The 27,555-nt window shown below is 41.4% G+C and overlaps 1 protein-coding gene across 2 annotated transcripts in view; it reads left to right on the top strand.

Annotated features, from left to right (window-relative positions):
* The window catches only part of SPAG16 (sperm associated antigen 16), a 1,690,414-nt gene that overhangs the window by 918,251 nt on the left and 744,608 nt on the right, over positions 1-27,555 (top strand). For both annotated transcript variants that reach the window (XM_082260930.1, XM_082260929.1), the window contains exon 13: positions 4,024-4,150. In XM_082260930.1, the coding sequence (XP_082117056.1) occupies positions 4,024-4,150 (127 nt within the window). The remainder of the gene's footprint in view (positions 1-4,023; positions 4,151-27,555) is intronic.

The raw sequence follows: 27,555 nt of genomic DNA on the forward strand, positions 1-27,555 counted from the left end.
CAGCAGTGGCAGCCCCTGTATTTCCCTTATGACTTTAATAGTTCTGCAAAATAATAGTAATAATAATTTTTTTATTGTGAAAAGCAGTTGGATAAATAAAAATGTATTCTCACCCTGTTAACATTTTGTAATGATTACATTTTATTTTCTGACAGTCTGGTAACTCTATTCTAGGCAACAATAAAAGAAAGAAAGGCTTCCTTTGTTAACATAATAATCCCTGTCACACATACAATAGCACTTTCAAAATAGTTTACATAGTTCAAGTTATTTTCAGGATCAGCTATCAGTACTAATGTTATATGAAAAGGATACAGTGTATACAAAATGAGCAATGGAAATACAGTTAGATCAAACTTTGGTATGAAATACTTTTAACAATTAAAGTTAATTTATGATAACATTTGCCATGCAGTCAAGGGCTCCAGGAGTTTATAAATCAAGGTGCAGTGTAGAGAAATCAAGCTTTCTTTTAAATTTCACACCTCCAGGCCAATCACGGCTTCTGCAAAGCCCAGCCAAAAAAAGTAGCATTCTGAATGATTGGCGCCGTCCTGCATGTCAGTTAGGAAGGATGGTCTGTTGAGCACACTTTCATGAGTGCACCTCCATCATCACAGGAACGAGTGCAGAACTGCTGTATTGCCTGTCTATGGGAACATCCAAGGTGGCATCCAGGGGACACCAACGCTTGTGCAAATTTATGGACAAGCAATACTACAGCTCTGCTTTCATTTCTGTAATGATGGGGAACGTCCAACGGACCAGTCACCTTTGCTTTTATGGAAAACAACTCTGATCGCTCAGAATGCACCTTTTTTTTTTTGTTTTTCGTTTAGCCAGGCTTTGAGGAAGCAGACGTTGGCCTAAAGGTGTATCATTTAACCACTTCAGCTCCGGAAGATTTTACCCCCTAAATGACCAAGCCATTTTTTGCGATTCGGCACTGCGTTACTTTAACAAAAAATTGTGCGGCCGTGTGATGCTGTACCCAAATACAATTGATTTCCTTTTTTTGCCACAAATAAAGCTTTCTTTTGGTGGTATTTGATCAACCCTGCGGTTTTTAGATTTTGTGCTATAAACAAAAAAAGAGCAACAGTTTTGAAAAAAACGCCATAAAAACGCTTATTTTAATTGGTTTGCGCATAAGTTAAAGCGTTTACGGGATAGATTTTTGGACTTTTTTTTTTTTTGCTTTGTTTTTATTAGTAATGGCGGCAATCAGCAATTTTTAGCGGGACTGCGACATTGCGGCGGACAGATCAGACCCCTAACTGACATTTTTGACACTTTTTGGGGACCAAGCCGTCCTGTGGGGCGGTCGGCAAGTGGTTAAAGGAAGCTCCTTTTCTGTGCATTGCACCATGAGTTTTAAACTACTGAGGCCAGTTGATTGCACTACAAATTTCGTTATGAAGGTGAACACTTTAACCAAATGAACTAAACAATTACCTTAGGTAATAATGGGTACCAGGTCTCTCAGGGGGAGAGGAAAAAAAGGGAGGGGATGGGGAAACCACCAGAAAGACTCTGAAAAATTGGGGATTTAAATGTGTCCAAAATAACAGAAAAATAATTATAAAAATATTTATAAATTTTATTCAGAAACACAAAAAATTGCACATTCTACATGTCATACAATGGGTGTATCGATGCGTTTCTCCCACACAGCGAGCTTCTTCAGGATCCAATAATGTATGAGCCTTCAAAGTATAAGCCTTATAGTAAATAAACAAGATACAATAAGTATCAATTAGAACTATATACATTTTACATAAACAAACATTGTATTAGACAGAATTATACCAGTATACAATCACATATTAGAAATGGAACCTCCACATTAAATCCTCCTCCCTGACTCCTGTTTGTGAAATTGAGCTTTTAGGGAGGAGGGGGGGGGGGTGTACCTGCTTCCAGTTCCATTCCGGTCGTCTTAGGCGATCGGAAGCAAAAGTGTACTTTTTGTAGCTTCTGCCTTTAATAAACAAAAAGATGACTGGGACTCCACTTTAAAGATTAAATAGTATGTTGATAAGGGGGAAAGAAGGAGCCAGTGAAGACAAAATAAAAGCAGGTTAAACTTTACTTCAGCTAGATGAAGCCGATATGTAGCTGCTTTCCATGAGTCTTTGCTTTGTATTATTAACAAGAACCATTTTGGACCTTTGGATTCTGGTCTTTAACTGGACAACATAACACACTATGCATGAAGTGCAAAACAATGAACCTTATACAAATTACAAAATAATGTAAAAAATAAATGGCTCCCTCCTGCAAGGAGTTGATGGGTACTCTTCAGTGCAGATATTATTGTAAAACTACAAACAGTATGTATCCTTGGGTAATACACACCACTCTTATATATAACAGTGGATGTGCTACACCCATAATTTCCCATACCATACAGTTTTTCAACCGGGGAGCCATGCAACTTAACAATGATACTTAAAAATTAGAAACAGAAGGAGTTACAAAGAAATGACTCAACACAGGTTTTTGGAAAATTAAATAAATGAAAAAACTTTATTGAAAATATGTCACATAAAATCCAACATATCTATGAATAGGTACATATGGATAGCCTGTGAGATCTCTCCCACAATTACCTGCGTCCAAGCTCAGTTAAAAACACCATGAACTGTAAATGCCCTCCGACCCCCACCCAGGTACCACACAGCCCCCCCTTGGAATGTGGATCCAGTCAGCACGAGGGACCACCTACACTGTCGTTGCCGGGGATATACCCCTATTCCCATTAAAGTGCTTCAGGTTGAGATGTGTAATGCAACTCCTTCTGTTTCTACTTTTTGAGCAGATATTATTGTAGCTTGCATTCAGAGGCAGCAATCAGAAGCAGCTTCTTCAGCAGCACAGTAAGGTATAATCAGAGCAGGCCACAATGTCGGGAACCACTCTGATCTCTTCAAGTAAGGTACAGAGTCTTGTTTACTTATTAATCCGCCAACAAGGACTAATTACAAGACTTGTGGGTTGACTTGGAATAAGGTGGGTAGACATTGTATATCATATGTATATGCTGGATTGTAATGATCTTCCCTCGTGTCTTTATCACGTTTGACCTTTTCATAGTGTTTACTTCTGCTAAACGTTAAATAAAATGCCAGAATTCCGCTGCAAATACGTTTTTCCAAAAATGTTTATTGAAGTCCCATGAATTTTTTATATGGTTAAATGTACTCATACTGTATGAATATGCTTGTATTGTCTCCTTTCACACGTGGGCTGTCAGGGTCCATCACCTTAGTCCATTTTCACATTGGAAAACATCTCAGCCTGGCTCTTCCTGTTGTGGCAGCTAATTAATCTCACCCTAGTCCCCATGCAACCCACTTGTCTATCCTTTGTGTCAATCACTTTAAGAGAGTGCCATATGCACTATGTCTTCTAGTTTCTTATGTAGCCTGCCTGCTTTCCTTGTTGACACATAAGGGTGTGAGTTCTAATTACATCTCATAGCTCTGCAGAAAATTCATTTGGGACATGTTATTTAAAGCAGCAATATATGTTACTGCGGAGATTGAGTGATAAGCAGCCCAGAGAGAGGGCAACCTAACTAGCTGAAATCTGCCTTGCATCGTGCAATGGAATAATAATGACCTAATATATCGACATGCAAATTAACTCCAGTGTTAACTCCTCCCTTGTGTTTTGTCTTACCTATTGAACTGCTTATTTTATTGTTTTTTCAGATGTTTTGCGTTTTTGTTCTCTTTGTCTTGAATACATTATTGCAATTATGGAAAGTGTTGGTACTGCGTTTAATATTAAATATCGGAGTCTTTTTCTTCGTATGCAAATTTTGAAAACTAAGTTTGTGGCTTTCAGCAACAGAACGGAAAGAATATTTTACTATGCAGTATTCATTGTTTTATCTAAACCTTTTAAATATTAATGCAGTGCTTGAATTTGCAGATTTACAAGTAAGAGCAGTTGTTTCTGTGCCTTTGCTTGCCAGTTAGTTCTAAAATAATTTCCTATTGCTTTTGTTTATGACAGTGAGCGGTGTAGGTACACCATGAGAGGCCATGTGGATTCTGTCAACAGCATTGAGTTCCTTCCATACTCCAACATTGTGCTCACCAGCTCTGCAGACAAGACTTTGTCCTTGTGGGATGCTAGAATGGTAAGTCTGTTCTATACTTCACCATTCCTGTTTGATATGTTGACCACAATTGCAGATGTAGACTTGATATTGCGCTGTTTGTACATCAGTAACAACCAATAATCAGTGAGTTACAATATTGAGTTGTCTGGCTTCTCCTAACTGTCCCTCATTTGGCAATATTTTGGAGCCAAATCCCTCTGCCCCTCTTTACTTCTCTGTTGTTCCTCTTTCCTAATTTATAAATAGACCTCTGTATTACATTGTACAGTTTATCTGCCAAAACCTCAAAATTCTTGCATTTGTAAATTTCTAAAAGCCAGTATAAGGGCCCTTTATCACGGGGCTTTCCGATCAGGTCCGTCTGTCAGTTTTTCAAGCGGACCTGATCGGATGCTCCATGCATCTCTACGAAGCAGCGGTGATATGTCTGCTGACACCCGCTGCCATACAATCTGATCCTGTCCGTGAAATCCAGACGGATGGAAACCCTATTTTCCATCCGCCTGGAGGATCGGATGAAAAAGGACAGGCGGTCTGTTTTCATCCGATCTCCCATAGAGGAGAGCAGGGATCTGACAGGTCTGTCTCTGCAAAGTAAGCGGAGAGGGAGCTGTCATCCAGCTGCACAGCGGGGAATCGGTGGATCGATCCCCGCTGAGCAAAATGGAGTTCACCGGGCGGAAAGCCCGTGTGAAAGGACCCTAAAGAAGAAGTAGAGATGAGAAAAAGTACTTGGCTTATCCAGTCGTTTTTTATTAATTCTCAGTATAGCATGGCGGGTATGGTGGGATGTGTATAGTATGGTGGGATGTGTGTAGTATGGTGGGATGTGTCCATTGCCTATATACCTTAAAGAGGTTGTAAAGTCATAAGGTTTTTTTTTTTTTTTTTTTTTTTTTTTTTTATCTTTAAGCATTCTATGCATTAAGATAAAAAGCTTTCTGTGTGCAGCAGCCCCTCTAATACTTACCTGAGCCCCTTCTCTATCCAGTAATGTCCACAAAGGCCTCAGCCGTCTGGGACTCTCTCTCTCCTGATTGGCTGACACAGCAGCAGCACCTTTGGCTCTCTCTGCTGTCAATCAAACACAGTTAGCTAATCAGGAGAGAGGGGGCAGGTCCAAACTGCAGCTCTGTGTCTGAATGGATACATGGAGCTGCAGCTCGGGTGCCCGCATAGCAAGCTGCTTGCTGTGGGGGCACTCAGCAGGAGGGAGGGCCCAGGAGAGCCGAAGAGGAGGATCTGGGCTGTCCCGTGCAAAATCATTACGCAGGGCAGGTAAGTATAACATGTTTGTTATTTTAATAGAAAAAAAAACGAGACTTAACAATCACTTTAAACTGACCATACATGGTTAGCACATCGTTCAAAAAAGCGTTCGATACGCTCAATCGTTCAACTTTCGAAATGTTAGTGGGCTCATTTCGATTCTTGAAATGCAAATTTTTCTGTTTCAAATATTTTATTGAAGAATGCAAATGGATAACAACGTTTGACATACAGAATATTGAGAAAAAGTGTAGTCAAAGACTAGTAAGAGAGAATAATGGCAACTGTAACTACAGATAAAACATGAGGGTTGGTTTTTAGAGTTTGATTTTTAAAACATTAGTAGTGGAATCGATCAAAAACAGTGTGAATAAATCTACAGCGCATGTGCATGTTAAAATGTAACCTTGGATCGTGTAATCGCTCAATGAAAAATCTACTGTTTATGTTGTTATCAATTGATAATATGTTGATAATTGAGTGACATCTATTGATACAATGATGCTATTATCACATGCGCATTCAACAGTTTTTTTTTTTTATTCTGACAGTTTTTATCGAACGATTATCTAAATGTATAAGGCCAGTATAAGAAAGGAAGTGCAGAGAAAGACTTGATATTGTGCAGTTTGTATCTCAGTAACAGTCAATAGTCAGTAATCTGGAATATTGAGTTGTCTGGCTTTTGCTATCCCTGCATAGCTCCCCAGTGCCCCTCATCCAGAAGGACTGTTCCTCTATAAAAAATCGTTGTCCCTCTTTACTCCTCAGTTTTTCCTCCTTCTGGTATGATGTATAGATTTCTTTAAACAATGTATTATTTAACTACCAAAATTATTAAATTATAACAAACCTTTTATTCAACCTCTGAATTATTGCATTTGTTACTTTAAAAAGGGAGAAATAAAGTAAGACTTTAATTTAAAAACAAGTTGGGGAACAGGCAGGATTTTTAATGCAAAAGAGACATACTATGTCTCTTCAGTATTGAAGTTACATACCTGCCTGTCCACCGCTGTAAACTTAGATGCGTATGCACAGCTCAGTGAACAATTTCAGCAATGCCGAGCTAACCGAACTCTTGCGCATGCACAGGACTGACGTCACCATGGGCCGGCCAGTCAAAAAGGCCAGAGATCAGTACCTGGAAACCACCTGGCTGAAGATGAAAGTGGTCAGTGGGGAGTTCCAGGACAGTACAGTGCTGGATTAAATGAAGCAGTAGTGTTTGATATAGAAAATTTACCAAGGTACCGACATCCCAATTGAATATCAAGGTGTGATAAGGTGTTCCCCCTCCTTTACATTCCCATTCACCCCTCTTTTCCGTTTCCTAAATCTTTCCCTTTCTCCCCCCTCTCCTTTCCCTCCCCCCTCTTTTCTTTTCACGTTTTCTTCCTATACCCTTCTTGTTCCTTTGTTCCTTCCTTCCCTTTTTTTACTCTTTTCTTGGTTCTTGGCTCAGACACGTTGAGCCATCTTTCAGCTTTCTTTGTAGGGTCTCTTTCCCTACTCACACCTTGATAGTGCTGGATTAAAGTATAGTTCCACTTTAAGGAAAAGCACCTGTGAAATAAACCAATAATTGTTTCTTTGCATATTTATTCTTTCTTGTCTGTGTAAAGCTGGCCATTCACTAGTAAATTTCCAAATTAATTTTTGTATGAACATTTGTACAAAAATTCTCAATGCATTCCATGATTTGACAAATGTCGTATGAAAGTACTTCAAAATGTAATTTGTTTTCAACATTTGATTTTGAAATGAATGAACTTTACTGAACAAATACTACGTACACTGTTAGAATTCGGTTCCTTTGAAAAAAAATTTCAATCTTGCTTCTTTGAAATTTCTCATTTCTATAGTCGAAAACAAATGTCGTTTTGACCCCTCTGTCGATATAAAAAATTAAACAAACGTTCATAAAATGAAAACTATGGCTTAACTGGCCAAAGGGGGTGTCCTTTACCTACATACTTTATACTAAAATGTGTTACTCTTTCTGTTTTCTTTCTTCTCAAAAAGCTGGAAGCCATGCCTGTTGTGGGCTGATATCACTAATAGTTTACTATATCATCCAAATTATTTAAAGTAGAAATATGGCCTTCCTTTAAAAGCCCCCTTGAAAAGTCCCACAAATACCTGCTGAGAGTTCCAGTGCAGTTCATTTAATGCAGCTTCTTGTGGTGGCGTGGTAACAATGCAACACTGCTCCTGAATTCAGAGCAGAGTTTTCACTCTCAGGTAGACTATGCCTGCTTGCATTACATTGAGATGAAACATGTTGCAGGTGCATTAGCATTATCACTGTTGATTCACAAGCCTGTATATCAGGTACCTGGTAGCAGAGCCTGAAATGATGGGAAGACCTCTTAGAAACCTCTGACTCAAGGCTGATAGTGTGAACAGAAAGTGCAGGAGTGCAGAATGGCACGAGTGCCTGTAGGTCTTGCTGGTAGCAGAGCAGGTATCCACGCCAGGCAGGAGAGGTCATCAGTAGTCTTCAGTGAAGCAGGCGAGCTGGTAGACTGCTGGTGGATGGCAGACTAAAGCAGGCTGGCACTGGCGACAGCGGGCGGGTGAGGCAGACTGTAGAACAGCAGGATGTAAGGCAAGTACTGGAAACCTCAGGAAGCTTAGCAGAGTCAGGCAGGCTTGCATATGCAGGATGCATCAGGTACAGAGGAGCAGGCAAGAGCGTGGTCTGGATACAAGCCGGGTCAGGAGCCAATCAGTGGAAGAGAAGCAAATGGAGCAGACAGAAGCAGAGATCAAGAACAAGCTGGGGTTGGTGCAGGCAGAGTAAAGAGAGTGGTCAGAAAAGCTGGGTCAGCAACTGGAAACAGGATACGGTATCACAAGGTCACAGGATACAGGGGAGGATGAAAGTCAAAGCAACGCTGATCTTGATCACTGACACAGTTTAAATAGCCCATTTGGTGCCAACATCTGCCACAAGTACACATGAGCACACTGATACACACGTGCACGCACCTGTCTATGGCTCGATTGTCTTGTTTTGTTTGATTTACAATCTTAATAATGGATCATTTTATCTTCATCCACTGGAGTGCAGTCAAACCTTCTTTAGTTTACATTGAGTGGATCCAGACCATGGATTGGACTTGCAACTAGTTGCTTGCGGGTTGGATTGTCCTCACCTGGAGCGGTGTACATTTCCTTATGCCCATATGCATGAGAATAAATATTAGCCAAATTCCTACGTCTACAATAGGAAGCATGAATTAGCCTGTGAAGAGGCACAGAAGTCCATGTAGAGGAATTATGTTGTTTACTGGCATGCTCTTCCTGACACTGTAGTTTGTCAGTCAGCACATGGTCACACTTAGTCCTGCTCACTGTTTTCTGTATTGACAGCACTGATATCATCCCATTGTAAGCTGCAGTGTCTGGGCACAGGAGCATTCAAAACACAAAAAAAACAGGACTTGGTTTAGTCTGGGTAGGTATAAGAAGTTTTAGTTTACTTTATGAGGCTTTTGTATCACATAGTAATTGGATCTGAGACTTGATAAGACTGTCACAGAGGAGCCTTTCATTGTACATATTGTGAGAGATTAGCTCGGTGGCGGGCGTGGATGACCCCTTTGGGGGGGTTCGTTACACAGGGAGATAGCCAAGAAGTGGTTGCAAACAACAGTTTGGTTTATTCTTGCAATTTACTTCACACAAGTGCAAGCCTCAAAAACAGCAAAATAAAAATAAAACACAAAATAAATCCTTGCCACTGTGGGCGGCTACCTTCTCACATACAGGAACCTACCTACGGAGTCTGTCTCCAACCTACTGTTGGGCAAACTTTGCTGATCCTACAGCAGACACTCAATAGTCCATGTTTTTTCTTCACACAACAAATGTCCATTGATCATGTCCCTTTTCCGCTTCACATTGAACATGTCCCTTTGCTTGTCTCTTCACATAGCAAACAGTTCATTTATTTCTTCCACATAGAAATAGTTCATTTTCTCCCCTTGAGAAGTCTTCACACTTTTTACCCTCCTCAGCGCACATCGCTCCAGGAGGTCTTCTCCCATGCTCACACAGCGTCGGGAGGCACACATCTGACTGTCCTCCTCTACCCACACGGCGTCCAGAGGCAGCAATCCTTAGACTTCCTTTGGACAAATTATAGAGGCCTTAACCTTCTCATTCCGAACAGCTGAATGGTTTTCAACTTCTTTACACCTTCCTGCTGCCTTTGCAGCCGACACCCTATAGTAATTGGTGAATTGTCTAACCCAAGCAGAAGTGTATCTCCTGTCTGTGACAACATCCACAGATTTACCTGACTTCCTGTCACAATATGCTATGAACAAAGTAATTACCCCCATTCAGTTCATTCTTATTTTGGGAGGTATAAGGTTGACACTTAATCTCACTAGCCTCACAATTCAGTCAACTACAGTCTTGCACACTCCTCTGATGGTGTTTTGAGAACTTCAGTGATTAGTATGGGATTTAGGAAGAACCAGGACAATGAAATGATGGCAACATCTTTGACCCTGTATTCTCCTACCTATGCAATAGGTACACTGTGTAACCTCTCTCCAACAATCCTTTTACTCTCTCTGATCACTACCTTACTAGTTTCACTCTATCTTGGTCTTCTATCGCTTCTGCCTTCATCTGCCTAACAGTTACCCATAGATACCCTTTTCTATCTGCTATTGACCACTTTTATGACAAAATCTCACCCCTGTTCTGCATTCTGCCCCAACCTGGCCACTTTTGTCTACAACAGCTCATTGTCATCCTCCCCAGACACGGTCATTCCCCTTACTACACATAGAATTAGCCCTCAACCACTGCAGCTTTAGCAAACAGACGATACCAGAACTAGTAAACCAAAATACTGCATTCAAAGTGCTTAAACAAAATAATACTACATGTCAGTCGCACTCACTATTATTTAAACACAGAAATAATAAGCAAATATCTGCAAACATTACAAATTCAATATATATACATAAAATCCCAGATATTGTTTAACAATCTATCTACTATATCCAACACATAGTAATATCCAATCAATATGAATCACAGTGCTCAATATTCATCAGTGATAAAACAAAGTCCAAGCATGTGTAAAAAACATGCCCCAGGAAGATGTCCCTTGAGACTAAACCTGTGTAGGGACTAGAGAGCAGCGTAGCAGTGAAGTCTGTACAACTCCTGAAGAAAGCAGAGCATTTTCTGTGATATGCTGCATAAATAGCTTTCTTGTGAGTATTGATATTTCTTACAAAAAAAAAAAAGGTATCCATAATACTTCACAATTGAGTTTTGTTCTGTGTTTCCTCCTGATTATTATTGAGCTTTGAAGATCAATTATGGCATCTTGAAAGGGGAAATAGTCTGATCCAGCCATCCATTGGGGATTTGTACTAAATCGCTATATGACCACTGTGAATGCAGGGCCTACTGCTCTGGTAAGCAGTTGTGTGTGCAGATGGAGGAGCATTGGGTGGATTATTTTGCACTGAGATCTCACACACCTAAAGCATGTTTTTTACACATACATGGACTTTGTTTTATCACAAATGAATACTGGGCACTGTGAAAACTGACTGGATATTACTATGTCTTTGATATTGTAGATAGATTGTTATATAATATTTGAAATGTTATGTATATCTATTACATTTATATTTTAATGAGACAGCACAACACATTGTTACTGATATCAGATGATAACAGAAGTCTCAAAAAAAACGTAATCCCCCACTCTTGATGGTCTGTGGTGTAAGACTAAGTCTCAGACAGACTTCAACCACTATGAATATGCACTGCAAAAATACAATTTCTGCCCCCACATTGCCAAGCAGACCTATTTTTTTTCTTTCATTAACACCCTCTCATTAAGTTTCTGTCAACTGTTTTCTGCCTTTAACTCTCTACTTCGTTCCTCCACTGTGTCCACCCACTAACTCACTCACTGCCCAGAAATCAGTAATCACTTCAAAAATAGGATTGATACAATTCATAATGATATGTCTACTTTACATACATCACCCCCCCCCCCCCCATCTAACATTCCAGATCCATGGGTTTTCTAATGCCCACCTAACCACCTGTGCCCTGAACCCTGTTCCCTTGCAAATACTACAAGGTCAGCCTCCTGCTCTATCCTACACTCTCACATCTTCAATCTCTCCCTCTCTTCTGGCATTTTCCCCAACTCTCTAAAACTTACACTGGTCACCCCTTTATTTAAAAAGCCCTAATTGGATGCCACCAAACTTAACTACCAACAACCCATCTCCTTGTTCCTCTTTATCTCCAGACTCCTTTAAAGCCTAGTCTACAATCACCTGAGTTAGCCACCTCACTGAGAATAACCTTTGTGATCCCCTTCACTCTGGATTTTGCCTGCAACATTACACAGAAACTTCTCTTCTAAAACTCACAAACAATTTACTAATGGCTAAAACCGATGGTTACTGTTCTGTGCTCTTACTCCTGGACCTCTCTTCTGCCTTTCACATGGTTGATCACCCCCCTACTCCTTAAAAAACTCCACTAATTTGGTCTTTGTTACTATACACTTTATTGGTTCTCATCCTACCTATCCCACTACACCTTCAATGTCACTTACAATTCCACCTCCTCCTCTGTTCTTCCATTTTTCATCTGGTCTGCTAAGGTTCTGTTCATGAATCTTATTCTTGATCTACACCTCTTCCCCAGGTCAGCTGATAGCCTCCCATGGCTTTCAATATCATTTCTATGTTGATGGAACCCAAATCTATGCGTAAGGGTATATCAGTCTGGATGTCACATCACTTCCTCAATCTCAATCTATCCAAAACCAAGCTTATATTTCCTCCCCCACATACCCCTTACCCGGACTTCTCTGTAAAGAATGATAGCACGATTATCAGTCTGTCCCTGCATGCCAGGGTGCTTGATATAATACTGGACTCTGAACTATCAGCCCCAAAACCAATCAATGACCAAATCTTGCAGCCTCAACTTCCGCAACATCTCCAAATGTCCCCCCCCTTTTTTTTTTTTATATATATATATATATAACATTTTATTGAAGTTCCACTCTGTACAACAGGAGTATATTACAACCATGTAATAAATATACAATAAAGGTACAAAACTGAAGGCAATTGGTCATGAAATAAGAGCATACTAATTGGCTTGAGGAACTTCAAAAGTAGGCTGCAACCTCTGTAAACAAAAGATACCAATATGGAATATCTCATCTAAGAAACTATCGGGGGGGAGGGGGAAGGAGGGGGAGAAGGGGGGAAGGGAGGAGGGGAGGAGTAGCTAGATGGATGTGCATAAAACAAACAAATGTCCCCCTTTTTAACCAATCACACCACAAAGCTTTTAATTCACTCCCTGGTTAATTCTCCTCCACTACTGCAACTCCCTCCTCATTGGATTACCTTTACATAAGCTATCCCCCCTTCTGTCCATCACGAATGCTGTCGCCAGACTTTTTCAACCTTACCAACAGTTTAGTGTCTGCCATCCCACTCGGCTAACCCCTCCATTAGCTTCTGCTCACCCAATGCATAATATTCAAAATACTATCAATAACTTACAAAGCCATCAACAACTCTGCCCAAGCTACATCACTAACCTAGTCTCAAAATGCCAGCCAAATTTTTCTATTTGTTCTTCCCAAGACCTCCTGCTCTCTAGGTTCCTTGTCCTTTCTTGCTCACCTCAAGTGTAAACCAAAAATTACTGTGCTTGTGTACAAGTTATATGTCAGAAAGCTGCAAACACATCAGTGAGAGATTTATCACCAAAATTGCATATGTGGACATAAAGTGTTGCGCTAAAAACTGTGCAATCAATATATATTCATCCAATATAGTCCACCGTGAAAAACAGTCCATAAATGAAAAAAAGTAAAATAAAGTATGGTTCCAACAGCTGAAAGATCAAAGATAGATGCTGTCCCCTTTCCTTCACCAAAGAAGCCAGCCACCAATACCTTGGTGAGATTTCCTCTTACCAGAGTTCGTGGACCCCCTAGGTACAGGCGAATCTAACGGGCTTTTGGAGATTCGTACCCTCTAGCAGAGCTTGAACTAGACAGCAAAATCTCTGTGATGTTATCTCAGGGTGTGGATCCAGGAAAGTAACTCCAACTCCCAATACTTAGTACATATGAATAAAGGGCATTAAATAGTGTAAAACCTTTAAAACATTTTTATTTGAAAGCAAGTGCTACTCAAGTTGGTATAAAAAAAAAACAGCAAGATGGCATCTGCCTCCAATTCCAGGTAACGCGATGACGTGATTTAAGCCACTCAGCCCCCTCAAGCCACCTCCAGGACTTCTCAAGAGCCTCTCTCGTCCTCTGGAACTCCCTACCCCAGTCTGTCTGACTATCTCCTACTCTGGCCACTTTTAGGCTATCCCTGACAACCCCTAGCCCAGTGATGGTGAACCTATGCCACAACTGGCACACAGGGCCCTCTCTGTGTGCATGCCAGCTATACTGGGAAGCTGAAGCTGCTGATGCCTGGGCTCTCTAATCTTCCTCCCCCCACACGGCAGTGGTGCTGTGACAAGGGGGGACTGTCAGTGTATTTCCCCGCTCGCCCCCCTTCTGTCAAGCAGCGCTGTACAGGGACAGAGCGCCGCCCGCTCTAATTCCTCCTGACTCCCAATTGGCTGCAGCCAAGCACCAATGAGGAGGTTGACAAGTGCACCATGGGACATTTAGTCCCGGGAAGACTATGGGGGGAGAGAGAGAGAGAGAGATCGAGATAGGGAGAAAGACTGGAGCAGCACACTGTGAGCCAGGGGACAGAGAGGCTGTGAGGATAACCCCTGCAGTGCCAGTTGCGGGCTTTGCCACGGGCAACCGAGTGTGAGTGGACATCTGTTCAGAGGAAGTGTTGCTGTGTCCCTGGGATTGGTGAGAGTCCCTGGCGCCCATTATCTGTGGCTCTTATTAATTACAGTGTTTGCACTTTGAAAAAAATAAGTTGGTTTTGTGTCCCAGTTTGGGCACTCGGGCTCAAAAAGGTTCGCCATCACTGCCCTAGCCTATCCTGCCTCCACCGAACAACTGTGTTTTTGTTCTCCATGAGTCCACTCCACAAAGGTATTACCTTTTGTATCACTTGATCCTCCCTTTTAGATTGTAAATTCTAATGAGCAGGGCCTTCTAATTTCTTATGTATTACATTTTATTGTAACTGTTCCGTCTGCTTTCATGTTGTAAAGTGCTGCACAAACTGTTGGCGATATAAATCCTGTATTATAATAACAATAATAATATTGAAATTGTTGGTGTTGTAGGAAGAGGGAGTGGATTAGTAATACAAAATTTAAGAGCAACAACAAAGGCAGAATAAAAGAGGGAGAGCCCCGGCCCTCCTATAGAATAGGTTACAAGTCATACATTCATGAATAATTGCAAATTAAAGCTTCTGTCTTTGTGCAAATAGCTTGGATGTTTGATCATCTGATGTGCAGATCAGAGACGTTTGAGCGATTCAGCGTGTTAACTGATAAAACAACACTTTTGATGATTTCCAAAACTTCAGCCACATACTTGTTTTCCTTTGTTGTTGCACAGTGTTAAGAAATGTGGCTTATTTAAAGGTCATCATGTCAGTTGATCTAATCCAGTGTAGGCTGCAAAGCATAACAGTCCTGTGGGCAGCAGAAGGAAGCTAGTACATCTAATCTCTGCCTAACATGCCCACCCGAAGAATGCAGATAGGAAACCCTGCTTTCAACCACGAATCTGAATATCTTTTAAACTATAATGAAAGAAAAACATGAAATGTGAATAAGCAGGTAGTATATCCTAAGTGCAATTTTTTTTACCATTCTTACCCAAATTATAATCACATCATGACACTTGTTCATTATTTGATCACTTCTTTCCAACATACTTGCTTTTAACATTATAATAAGTGTATATAAATATAGCTGTGCTTGATCATCCTTTAAAAAAAACAAAAAAAACAAAAAAATCAAACAGGCATCATGTCAACCAGGCAAGGTTATATCATTTTAAAGTGTAAAAAGGCAAAACTTTTTTTTTTTTTTTTTTTTTTTTTTTTGTAGCTAGCTTTGAATAGAGCATAGGAACAGTTGTCAGGCTTTTATTGCTATCCAGGTCCCCATTGCAAAAAGTTTACCTCAATTCCTGTCCTGCTGACAATGTTTTTAGTGGACAGAAAGAAAGGAGAGCTCTCCAACAGGGACACAGACATATAGAGTGCTTTTTGTAGAGTAGGGGAAGGCGAGCAATGCTGTTAGATTTTTTAGGGTCTGGCGAAGGAGCTCTAGTGCGCACACTCTGAAACGCGTTACCGCCCCCTGACGTCACTACGCCCCAATGCGGTCCATGAGTGAAGAGTGCATTTGAAGTACCTCCCTGTTCAGGCTCTCCACTTCCACCACCCCTCCTGCTAATGGACGGCCGAAGAAGACGGAGCCATAGGGATAGGAACGGAACCCAAGTGTTGTCCTGATATGCCCGCTAAACACGACTATTTTGTAAGAGTTATGTCTTTGTGCGCCAATAAACATTGTCCATGCTGCACATAGAGGCGCCTTCTCCCCTTTTTATCCTGTCAGTTGGAGTTGCTTCTATTCTTAAGAAGAGCTGCCTCAGTGTTAGCATAGCACCCCCCACATGTCCTTGGAGGATACTATCTACTATTGAGGATTGATCTCCCTAACAGAAGCGTCCCATGTTCCATGTACTCAGGGCCGGTACAAGGGGAGGGCGGGAGGGGCGGGTGCCCTGGGCGGAGTATGGGAGGGGCGCTGGGTTGCCAGCAAGAAGACTCACAGAATAGGTAGGCTTTCACTCCACTGTATGCTGCAACCTCTGTTGTTGCTACTAAAGGATGCGCCCTTATCTGTTGGCTGCCTCCTCTGTACAATGGCTCTCACTTCCCTTTACAGAAGAGAGAAGAAAGCTTTCTCCCGGGCTTTAGTTCCTTACTGTGTTCAGCTCCATCTGGGCTGTCACAGGAAGAGCGTCTCTGCAGGGGGCGGAGCAAGAAGAGGACACTTCTCTGCAGCCCCGATCATTGCTCCCGCCCAGCACTGAAGACATCAGAGCTCAACAAATAGCAGAATGAAGATGTGACAGGATGGATGGATGGATGGATGTCTTCTGCACCTGTGAGTCCCTATCTAGTCTGCCTTCCAATCTGTACCTGGCTGTGCTGTAAACTTGCCCTGTACTTTGCTAGATGTGAAAGTGAAAGTAAAATGGATTCATATAGTGGGAATATACTGGGATGTTTCAGTATTCTACAAAGTGTAAAATAACTCCATTCCATTCTGTGACTGACACTTGTAGCTGCAGGCAGCAAAGATGGATATAGTGGTGATGGAGCACAGTGAGAATTGGTGGCCATTGTAAGTTTCTTTTCTCTGTGCTCTTCATGCACATGGCAGTGACAGTTCTCCTGATCTCCCTCCTGTGTGTCCTCCTACATTTATCCCCTACCTCTACATTACAGCTCAGTGCAAGCATATGAAATGTGCAGAATTGCTTTGATAGCCCCAGGATCTCAGCAAAGATGGAGGAGTTGTCCTGAAGCACAGAGCTCTTCATGTACAGACTGGGGCAGTGCTGGGGAGAAATCTTGGGAGTTTCTAGCTGTAGAAACACATTATTTCAGCAAGCTGCAAATGCCATATACCCTGTTGGGAATCAGAGCTCCCTGTGCGATAGTGGGACCTCCTCATTCTCTTTCCCACACTCACTTCAAACAGGTGAGAAGAAGCAGAGGTGTGCTGGTGTGGAGTGGTGGGTCCTGCTTTCCATAGGCTAGTGATGTATGCAGTGCCATCTTAATCGCATTGTAGGCCCCCGGGCAATGCAGTGCAATGGGAACCCGCCTACACAATCACCCACGAGAATAAAATTACAAATTATCGATAAGGCGATATTTATTGGTACAGCAGTGCCAGGCTAATGACAGCTTCCAAGTTCTTCAGCTGGGTCCAGTGAACACACACACAGGCGGGAGTCAGACTGGACTGTCCTGTGTGTGTTGGTTCCCTTGGAGGCAGACAGACATTCCTGCAGTTGTGGGCTCCCCCTCCACGGCCCAAGTTGCCTGATAGCCGCCCAGGGCCGAGAGGCGCTTGCCACCTGTTAAGTTTGGTGGCGGGATGCACACGGGAATCAGGACTAATGCTTGGCTGGGGCTGGGTTGCTGGGCAGGTGGGGCCCCCGGGCAACTGCCCAGTGTGCCCATTCAGTAAGATGGCCCTGGATGTATGTTCTGAATTGGTCTAGAAACTAGCAGGAATGTAGTAACAGATCAAACTGTCAGGATTACTTCTCTCCTAGCAAACCAAATTCAAAATACATTTTGTCACAATCACATTGTGATCCTGGTGTTGGTGTCAACTAGCCAGCAAGAGGAGAGGACAGGGAAACTACTGACCCGTTCCTACAGCATCAATTCCTCACCAGCCATACTGACAAAGGACATTCCACACTTTCTGTCAGCATGGTAGCAATGTCAGGTGATGACATTCTCTGCTCTCACTAGCAAACCTGTCACCAGCAACAGGGTCACAAGTGTAAAGTAGACATTAAAGTGACATTAAACCCACAAGTAAACATTATATTGCAGGTTACCAATTCTTAGTTGTGAAGGCTGCATTTGTTTTCCTTTTTTAGGCTTTCTTTCTTCCAATTGTTTTTATCTGGTGATCCAGCGAGCAAGTCTGTTTTTCAAAAGAACAAGCTCACTTGCAGTTAGAGATGTGACTAACCATTTACCACTGGCAGGGGTGCTTACAAAGGTCAGCATATATTTAAGTAAAACCTTTATACTAAAAGAAAAAAAATGTAACAGTTAATGATTATAAAGTGGGAGCTGGAGTTTGGGTTCAATTTGTTAGTGTATCTAAATCTGCTAGTTCATCTAACACTCCCTTCCCCCCAGACTGACAGCACTGCTGTGCTGCCTGAGCTTCTTTATCCAGAGTGGGAGCGCTCTAATAAAGCAGGTGTGCTACTGGCCAGAGCACCAGATGACAAACGGTAGAAAAAAAGCCTAAGAAAAGAAAACGAATGCAGCCACCACATTTAATGATTGGTAAGCTGCAATATATTACATTTTTGGTTTTCAGGTAATTATTTCTTTAGGTGAACCACTCCCCAGTTCATGCACCCTAAAGTATTGTAGATATTCGGAACAAACAGTAAAAGAACTTTAAAGTGGACCCTCCCCACCCTAAAAACCTTTGGACCTTCTGAATGCCCCCCTTCCACAATCATAAAAGGCTGAACTCTGCGTCATTTGCTACTGAGCCCTTGCACTGTTCGTGCCCTTACATCTCTTGCCACACCCAATAGTCAGCACAGTGAAAGCCGCATCTAATTTTTGCCACACGCTGCACTTTCCTCTAGAAGCAGGTCCCAATTTATTATTTTTAAAATAACCCCGTTACTGACTCCTGCACTCACTTTTTATTGTTCCCAACCCTTGCACTTTCTAATTTATCCAATCCTGACTTCTGCACTCTATATATAGGTATAATGATCAGGTGTGGCTAACAGGTATAGGTAAGATGATTAGTCATATGTGGCCTGGGGGGGGGCGCAATTTGAAATGTTCGCCCTGGGCGCTGGATGGCCTTGTACCAGCACTGCATGTACTAGCATATCAGAAAGTCCCTTGACTTAGATTAAGATAAAGAGCCAATCACAGCAATCCTTTACCATGTGATCAGCTGTGTCCAGTCACATGTAAACAGTCTTGCTTTTTATTGGCTCTCCTTTCCTCACACACAGACAGAGTGTGAAGAAAGGAGAGTCGATCTGACACGACACAGCGAGTACAGCATTTACACTAATAATTAGGTCACTGATCATCAGTGCCATGATCATCTGTGTAGCCCAATCAGTGCCCATCAGTGCAGGTGATCAGTGCCACCTCATCCGTCTCCATTAATCCCCATCAGTGGAGGTTATCAGTCCTTCCTCATCAGTCTCCATTAGTCCCATCTCATCAGAGCACATCAGTGAAGAATAACAATTACTTATTTGCAAAATTTTATAACAGTCAGAAACAAAGAAAAACTTGTTTTATTTTTTCAAAATGTTCTATTTTTTTTTGTTTGTTTGTTTATTAAGCAAAAAATAAGAATCCATTAGGCTACATTCAGACCTGAGCGTAGCGTTTTCGTGCGTTTTTACCGCGATTTTACCACGATTTTTACCTCGATTTTAACCGCGATTTACAGACGTTTTTACAGGCGTTTTTTGTGCAGGCGTTTTTAGATTGAATAGAGACCAATGGAAAATGCCTGTAATCTGCCCAAAAAGAAGCTCATGTACTTTTTTGAGCATTGGTCATTTTGCTCACAGCGTCAAAACACTCAGATGTGAACAGGGGCCATTGAAATGAATAGGATTTGTCTTGTTGGGTGTTTTGAGAGCTGATCCTAGAGCAGAAATACTCCCCAAAAACGCCCCAAAACGCCTACATGTGAACGGAGCCTTAGTGATTAAATACCACCAAAAGAAAGCTCTTTCTGTCACAAAAAAAAAAGATACAAATTTAATTTGGCTTACATTGATGCATGATCCCGCAATTGTCATTCAAAATGTGACAACGCTAAAAGATGAACATTGGCCTGGGCAGCAAGGGGGTGAAAGTGCCCAGTATTGAGGTGGTTAATAATCACTGGGTTGTTTATTTTTTTCTATGCAAAGGAAAAAAGACCAAACATTTTGAAAAAAAGATATTTCCCTTACTTTTTTTTTATAAGACATATCAAATAAAAATGCTAGGACATTACAAACATCTCCAAAATGACCCCTTTTTGAAACGTAAACACCCCAAGGTGATTTAATTTTTGCATGCTGTTACTGATGTGTTTAAATGGCAAATATGTTTGATCCACGCAAGGATCAAATGGGGCACACAGATGAAACTTTTCAGTCTAACAGAGCATCAGTAAATGTTCTTAAGCAGTGCTTTCACTGTGATGTATAATATGAATACATTTATACTGCAAAATACCTTCAAGTATTTACAAAGATCAGCTGTCGACTATGCTTTGTCAATGACATTGAAAGTTGCAGGGCATGTCCAGAGAATGGAGCTGATTTTAGTAGTATACCTGATTATTAGTATTAATATTATCATTATTATTTTTTTGTGCTAGAAAGAGTAGACGCAATCCACAGCCATTGTGAGAATAAGGGGAGAGCTGACTGTAATTGCACCCAGTATTTACACATATGATGACTGTGATTGGTTCAATATTAGCACCATCGCAGGCATTGTGCAAGTACAGGGCATGTGTAACCTCTGAAAAGGAGGTTAAAATCCATTCAGAAAAGCAGGCTTCCAGAACCCTCCTTGACTGGTCATAATGTTGCTATTTTCCCCTCTGGGATTATAGTTCAATAAAATAGAATTCTGGGCTTTTGCTAACTAAGCCTAAAAACGCTCCCTCCCCTCCTAACACCTATACTAACTAACCTGTGTAAAAAAAATAAATAAATAAATTAAATACTTATTATTATCAGGCTGCTCTGGTCTTATCATGTGATCTCTCCTGGTTTAGCCAGCACTGGCAGCAGGGGAGAGTCACAACAGCTGGTAATACCTGATCAATGACGTCACCCATAGGCCTACTTTGGCCCATCCATTGTTGGCACTCCATCTTCTCCCCCACAGCCTGACACAGGGGAACTGATCACATGAATGGACTGAAGCGACCTAAAAATGGGTAGGCATAGACATCATTTTTTTTAAACCGGTTAGTTGGTATAGGTTTTAGGAGGGGGAGGGAGCATTTTTGAAAGCCACAATTCTACTTTTAGACAGTACAAGATGTATAAAGCGCAGTATCCCATAGAAATGATGCAACAATAACTCTTATCTAGACTCTTTATTTGTGGCTCCTACAATAGTAACCAGATCCACCAATCTGCCACCATAGGTGCTTGTTACAGCGCAGCCAAGACTTGTGTGATACTTTTAAGAAAGCTGGACTGAGACATTATAGAGGCTGCTATTGCCAACCTTTTCTTCTGGGTATGCTGCCTGACTATTATAGTGATCCAATGGCTTCAATACTTTCTGAGGCACTGATCTAAAATTGTACAGATCAGGAGTTTTGATTTGACTCAGACATTTTATTCTGTATGCTTCTTCAAGGCCAATGATTAAGAAAGAAATGAATCAAGCTAGGTAGCTAGTATTCTTACAAGGAGGTCAAAATGACAGCCTCCAGTACAGGTTCACAGTATGAATGTTGTTTGATGTTGGAGATTACACTGATCTGGTCACTGAAGTATATGGTAATTACTAGCCTTCTGGCTGAAGTACAAAAGTCCAATCAATTATGTTACAAGAATAGGATTTAATATGTCTCACAAAAAAAGAAAAAAGGCTTACATGGAAATCCTTTCCAAATGAATCGTCTACTATATGTATATGCCGAGATTCCATAAAGACACTTTTTTTTTTTTTAAAAGGGACTTGAATACGATGACTGCGGTCATTAACGAATTGACAGAGAATTCCTTACCACTTTACTTGTACATTATTGTTAGTAATTGGTATTATGCTGCAGAAAAATGCTGTTTTTGTGTGTTATGAGATAATGCTGCCCTGGTATAGGAGACTTTGAAGTGCCAATGCTGGGGCAGCCATGCTGCTCCATCACAGGAGTGATTGCTGGTATATTACAAGAAAATGCATGAGCACTGTTTGAGGAGACTGAGTGACATACTAAAGAAGAATGAGCATTGCTCATACTGTACATTATAGGGTCGGGGTCCTGAAACTTTTCAGTATGAGAACCACAGCATATATTTTACAAATATCCCGGGATCGGAAAAAAAAATGCAGTTTTATAAACAGTCACCCCTTATATCCACAAGTGCCCATTAGAATCCTGCCTTACATCCATTAGTGCCCAGCAGAGTCTCCCCTTACATCCATGTGTTACTAACAGACTCCCCTTTTACATCCATGTGTATTGCCGGCAAAGGCTTCCATTACATCCACATCCCCCCTTACATCTACTGTATATATGGCCAGCATAGCCCCCCTTACATCTATGTGTGGCCAGCAGAATCCCCACATGCAGGCACACATGCATTGCCAGCAAACCCCCCCCCCCTTTTCATCCGTATGTGCCAACCAGAGAACCCCCCGTACATCCATCTGTGCCCAGCATAGTTCCCACTTATCTTTCAGGAGGCAAAGCAGCAGGGTGGAAGTCAGAAGTTGGAGCAGGCCTGGACAGAGAAGTCCAGTCCTCTTGTAAATACCGGGGGCTAATCATACACGCTTTTGGCTGCTGGGATGCCAGAGGTTCTAGCAAACAACCACAGCGGAGAGGTGGGGAATCTTTACTGGGGAATGGGGTATGATAATAGTGACTGGCTGGCTGGCTGGATGCATTAGTCTCCATATTATAATACACTGGTTAATCTACTACCAGCCATTTTAATTGACAGCTGCTGTGGGCCGCATAAAATCTTGCAGTGAGCCACATGTTGCCCTCAAGCCATAGTTTGGAGATCCTTGTTTTAAGGAAATGAGTGCCCAATGATGTAGTCATAACGGGGGAAGATGGAAGCAGGACTTGCTGTGCCATCATAATTAAAGATAAATATAGTAGAAAAGTATAATAAATTGAAGTTTTTACTATTACTAAAACTTACCTTTTATTGTTTCCTTAATAATAATAAAAGACCCCTTATATCTGGTTCTCCTATTATCACTGTAAGCAGCATGACCTCAGTGGAGGCCTACCTGCTGGCCTGTAATGACTAACTCAATGCAGCTGCTTCCAGTGATAGTACATACACAGTAATTGTTGTTGATTTAGAATTGGTGAATCAGAAGTTGGGAATTGGGGGCACTTTCATCTCAATTAATTTTAATAGGGAGCCATCAGGTCCTTATGCAGCTGATCCATTTTAGATTGACAACACTGGTCTGAGGAGCATATATCCCCCAGCCCAGTACATTCTTGCGAACAATTCACTTGGACTAAAAAGCATCATTTGGCATCCAGGAAAAAAGACATGTTGGATTCTGCCACAATAAGCATATCTCAGTTTAAAGTAAAAAAAACGTTTTTTTTGCAATTGTTCCAGGGCTTCTAAATGGTGACCATTGATGCTTATGCTAGTTTAGTGAAGGAACGTATAAATTATGTTAGAGGTGAGCAACCTTTTGTGTACAACATGGATTTACCCAAGCAAGTGGAGCATTTCCTCCTTTCTCCTTTTCCCCTTTTTTTTTGCTAGTACATGGAACATGGGACGCTTCTGTTAGGGAGTTCTTTATTTTACACACTGTACCTGCTAATGTAGAAGAAGATGGTCTATGAATAATTTGGGACTCACGGAAGCTTTGTACATTCTTCCACTTTGAAGCTGCACTTCAGACAAAGCTGCTGTTAATCTACTGTGTGCTAAACAGCTAGGATATAATTCAGAGCACTCACTTTTGCTCAATCTGTGAAGCACTAGGAGTAATTGACCCAAAATACAATTGGGAAAGATCAAATTCTCAAATCACTCTTCTTTGTCTCTAATTACCATCCTTATTTTAATTGCCTCGTTAATAGTTATCGAACTTGTGGCCAACTTTTTAATCAACATGTTTAATTAGAAATTCTGTCTGTAGCAGAACACGGGTGTGGTGATATTGTTAAGACTTCGTACCATTGACCCATTCAGTGCCATTCAACAGCTATTACTAATCAAAGTGCTATTTTAATCTCACTTTGGATTGTAATAGAACAGCTGAGCTCTCAGACTCTATTGTGAATCATATGAAAAGCATTTATCAGTGACGTTCCCCATGTAATATCTTCATGCTAATGCACAATAAATATAGGCTGTGTTGCCAAAGAGTAACAGAGATTCGATAGAAATGCTTGCTTCAGTTGGGATATATTGAGAATACATGTGTATTTCTCGTGACCAGTAAATTATATATGTTTTTCCTTAAAACACATTTATCTATGCTTTACTGACATCAGTTCTCTTTAATTTAATTGATGCTATTGTGGACTGTGGTAAAAGTAAATGGTCTATGTTGTAAGGTCTGACTCATCTTCTCAAGGGCTAAAACTTAAATATTTCTTATTACATAGCTGGGTATGCTAATATATGCTTAGGGGTTTGAATGTGGTTATTTTTATATACATTAATGTAATGTAAATGTTTTTAACTTTATAGTATTCCTCTTTCTCACACCTAAAAATGTTTTGTGTCTTCATTTGGGAGATTTCTTCCTCTCCAAGTGACACCAGCGTAAAAAAGGGAGAGGGTGCTAGTGTAACTGGAAATGGAAGGAAGAGAAGGCAATAAATGCCTGACAAATATCCTAACCCCCAGGCATTACTAAATAGCAGATAATGGTCAGGACCTAAATAAAGTAACAGTTCTATCAGGACCACCAGCTAGTCAGTCCCCAACACAGATTCCCCCAATTCTCCCGGTATTTAGTTGTTCGGACTGCCAGTGTCCTAACAACCAATGGTATCACATTCATGTCCCACCCACAGCCTGGAGCTAAAAAAGTATGGAGGTACTCTGATGGGGACACCTGATGTAAGGGGGCACTGTGATGGGGATATGTGATGTAAGGGGATACTCTGATTGGAATACCTGATGTTAGGGGGCACTCTGATGGGGATATCTGATGTAAGGGGATACTCTGATGGGGCTACCTGATGTAAGGGGGCACTCTAAAAATTGACAATATAGACGATTGAAATGCTATGCAACTTTAGAAATTTCAAAATGTGGCTAGGGCTGGGTGAACATCTTAATTAGCAATTTCAGATAACAAGTGAAAGAATACAGAGAGTTACTGTAAACAGTGTAACTGTGCTAAACTGTTCTATATCTCCCTTGGTTTACCTTCAAGTGTCAGTAACCCCCCCCCCCCATAAAAAAAAAGTAAAACCTCACTAATAATTTATATAATGTTTCTGTGCCCTATGTTCTATATACAATTTTCCTTGTAGATAAAATACCAGTTGATCATTCCAGTCATTCATACTTCTCAATTCTTGGCGGTAACAATCTGCAGGCTCATAGAGCTGCTGCAGTGCTGTCACCACAGTGGGCATGTTTTGTTTATGAAGTAAGCAATCTCTACTTACTGGTAATCCTCCTAGTATGACATACCTGGCCGGAGGCCAAAGTGTTCAGAAGGCTCCCCTTGCAGTTAAGTGCAGAACACCCCTGAAGGTGGTACAGGGAATGCAGTGCCCAAAGAAGCACGGGTTGCCATTTGTAGTAGTCTGCAGAGCTGATCACCGGATGACGGCAACAACAGGCAGGATGCGCTGTAAGGCAGGTATCTTAGCAGTTCTGGGCATACTTGGCAGCAGGGCAAACAGGAAGCAGAACCAGAAGCCAGGCCAAGGGTCATACACAGTGGACCAGTCTGTAGCATAGGCAGGTAGTGTAAACGAGAACAAGCTAGGGTCATACACGGGTAAAACAGGTAATAGCATAGTCAGTGAGCCAAACTGGGCTCAAACACAGTAGATCAACCAGAAGCAAGTCAAAAGTTCAAGCCAGGGGTCAGAGCCAGGAATCAAGGTGAATCCGGTCAAAAGGCAAGTCGGGTCGGTAACAGGAGGTCCAAGATTAGGATATGTAAGGCACAGGAATGGGGGGGGGGGCTGATGATCATCCAGAAACTAGTGGTTGATGCTGCTGGCTTTAAATAGGTCCACTGGGCACCAGAATTTGTCACACATTGCATGCGCTGGTGCATGCGCTTAAGTAGTGACACATTTTACGGCTTCCGGACTAGTGGTTTGCATTATATACTTCCAGTTTTCCTTTGTGAGACCCTGTCGCTAGGTTACTACATTGTATAAATACTAGGGGAGGAGACGTAATGCAACGCTTTTGAAGACGTCACATGACAAAACGTGTATAGCGCCATTATGTCACTTCCGGTTCCGGCACTTGGGACGCAAACCACGTTCCAGAAAGACCAACAATACAGCACTCTTGATTTCTTATTTTTTTGTGAGTACCCTGCACTATTTTTATAATAAAACTGTTCTAAACGATATCACACTATCTGGCCCTTCTTCATCCTCTGTGGGGATATCCCACAAATTAAGGACGTGGTCACCCAGGCAGTAGTACTATAGGACCATCCACCCTGGCTATCAAGTTCCTCATCCCTGGCACACCTCAGCTAATAGAGAAGATTTATCTACCTATATACCCTGGCGAGATACTTTAGAGAAACTTTAGATGGTGCACAAATATTTTTCTCACTTCATGTGATATATTGGCATTATATTGGTTTATCTTTGTACATGCCTATTCATGTATTGATACAATTATTTGTTTATATATTATCACACACCTGGTAGTCCCTCTCCCTAGGCAGCGCCACTGACCCTTATACCTTTCACATTGATAAATTTCTGTTAGCCAATCTGCGATTCTGCTGGCCATTAAAAGATATGCCAGTTCTTCTGCGGATTGTTCTCTGACACCTATCTACCTGTGCCATCATGGCTCAGGTCTGGGGTAGAGTTAAGATAAAGAGAAAATGAAACCATCAGTCAAGCATGTAATTGGCCCCTCAGATGTTACTGCTTGTGGGGCGGATTAAATGTTTGACTGACAACTCCATTCCATCCCTCATAGTCTGGGAAGAGGGAGATGCTACTAGGACCCACTGCAGCTTAGACCTTCTCTGACTTGGGCCATGCTGGGATAAAAAAAAAGGCATGTAACCTAAAAAAAAAAAAAAAAACTAATAAATGGTTTTGATTAATTTATTTGTAGAGTGTTTCCTATGTTAACTAATTGCTGTTAGTGCGCCCTTTCCTTGAGACATGGGCACACTAAGTGAGTGTTCAACCACTTTAAAGCATAACTAAATCTATCTAAAAAAAAAAAAAGTGCAATACATCAGGCCTTCGAGATATTGTGGCTGCATTCGCATTCTTTATCCAAGCTTTTTTTCTATTGTCACATTAGAGCAATCGTGTCCTATGGGGGGAGGGGGGTGCTACTCCCCCATATATATGGTGATTGCCCTAAAAGATAGATAGGAACAATGTAACTAATAAGAATGCAGTACAGTAAGTTGATAGGCATGCAAGATTTCTGGTAATATGATAAATATGTGTGT

This window comes from Pelophylax lessonae (assembly GCF_965119305.1).
Source record: "Pelophylax lessonae genome assembly, chromosome: 6".
Classification (NCBI taxonomy): Eukaryota; Metazoa; Chordata; class Amphibia; order Anura; family Ranidae; genus Pelophylax; species Pelophylax lessonae.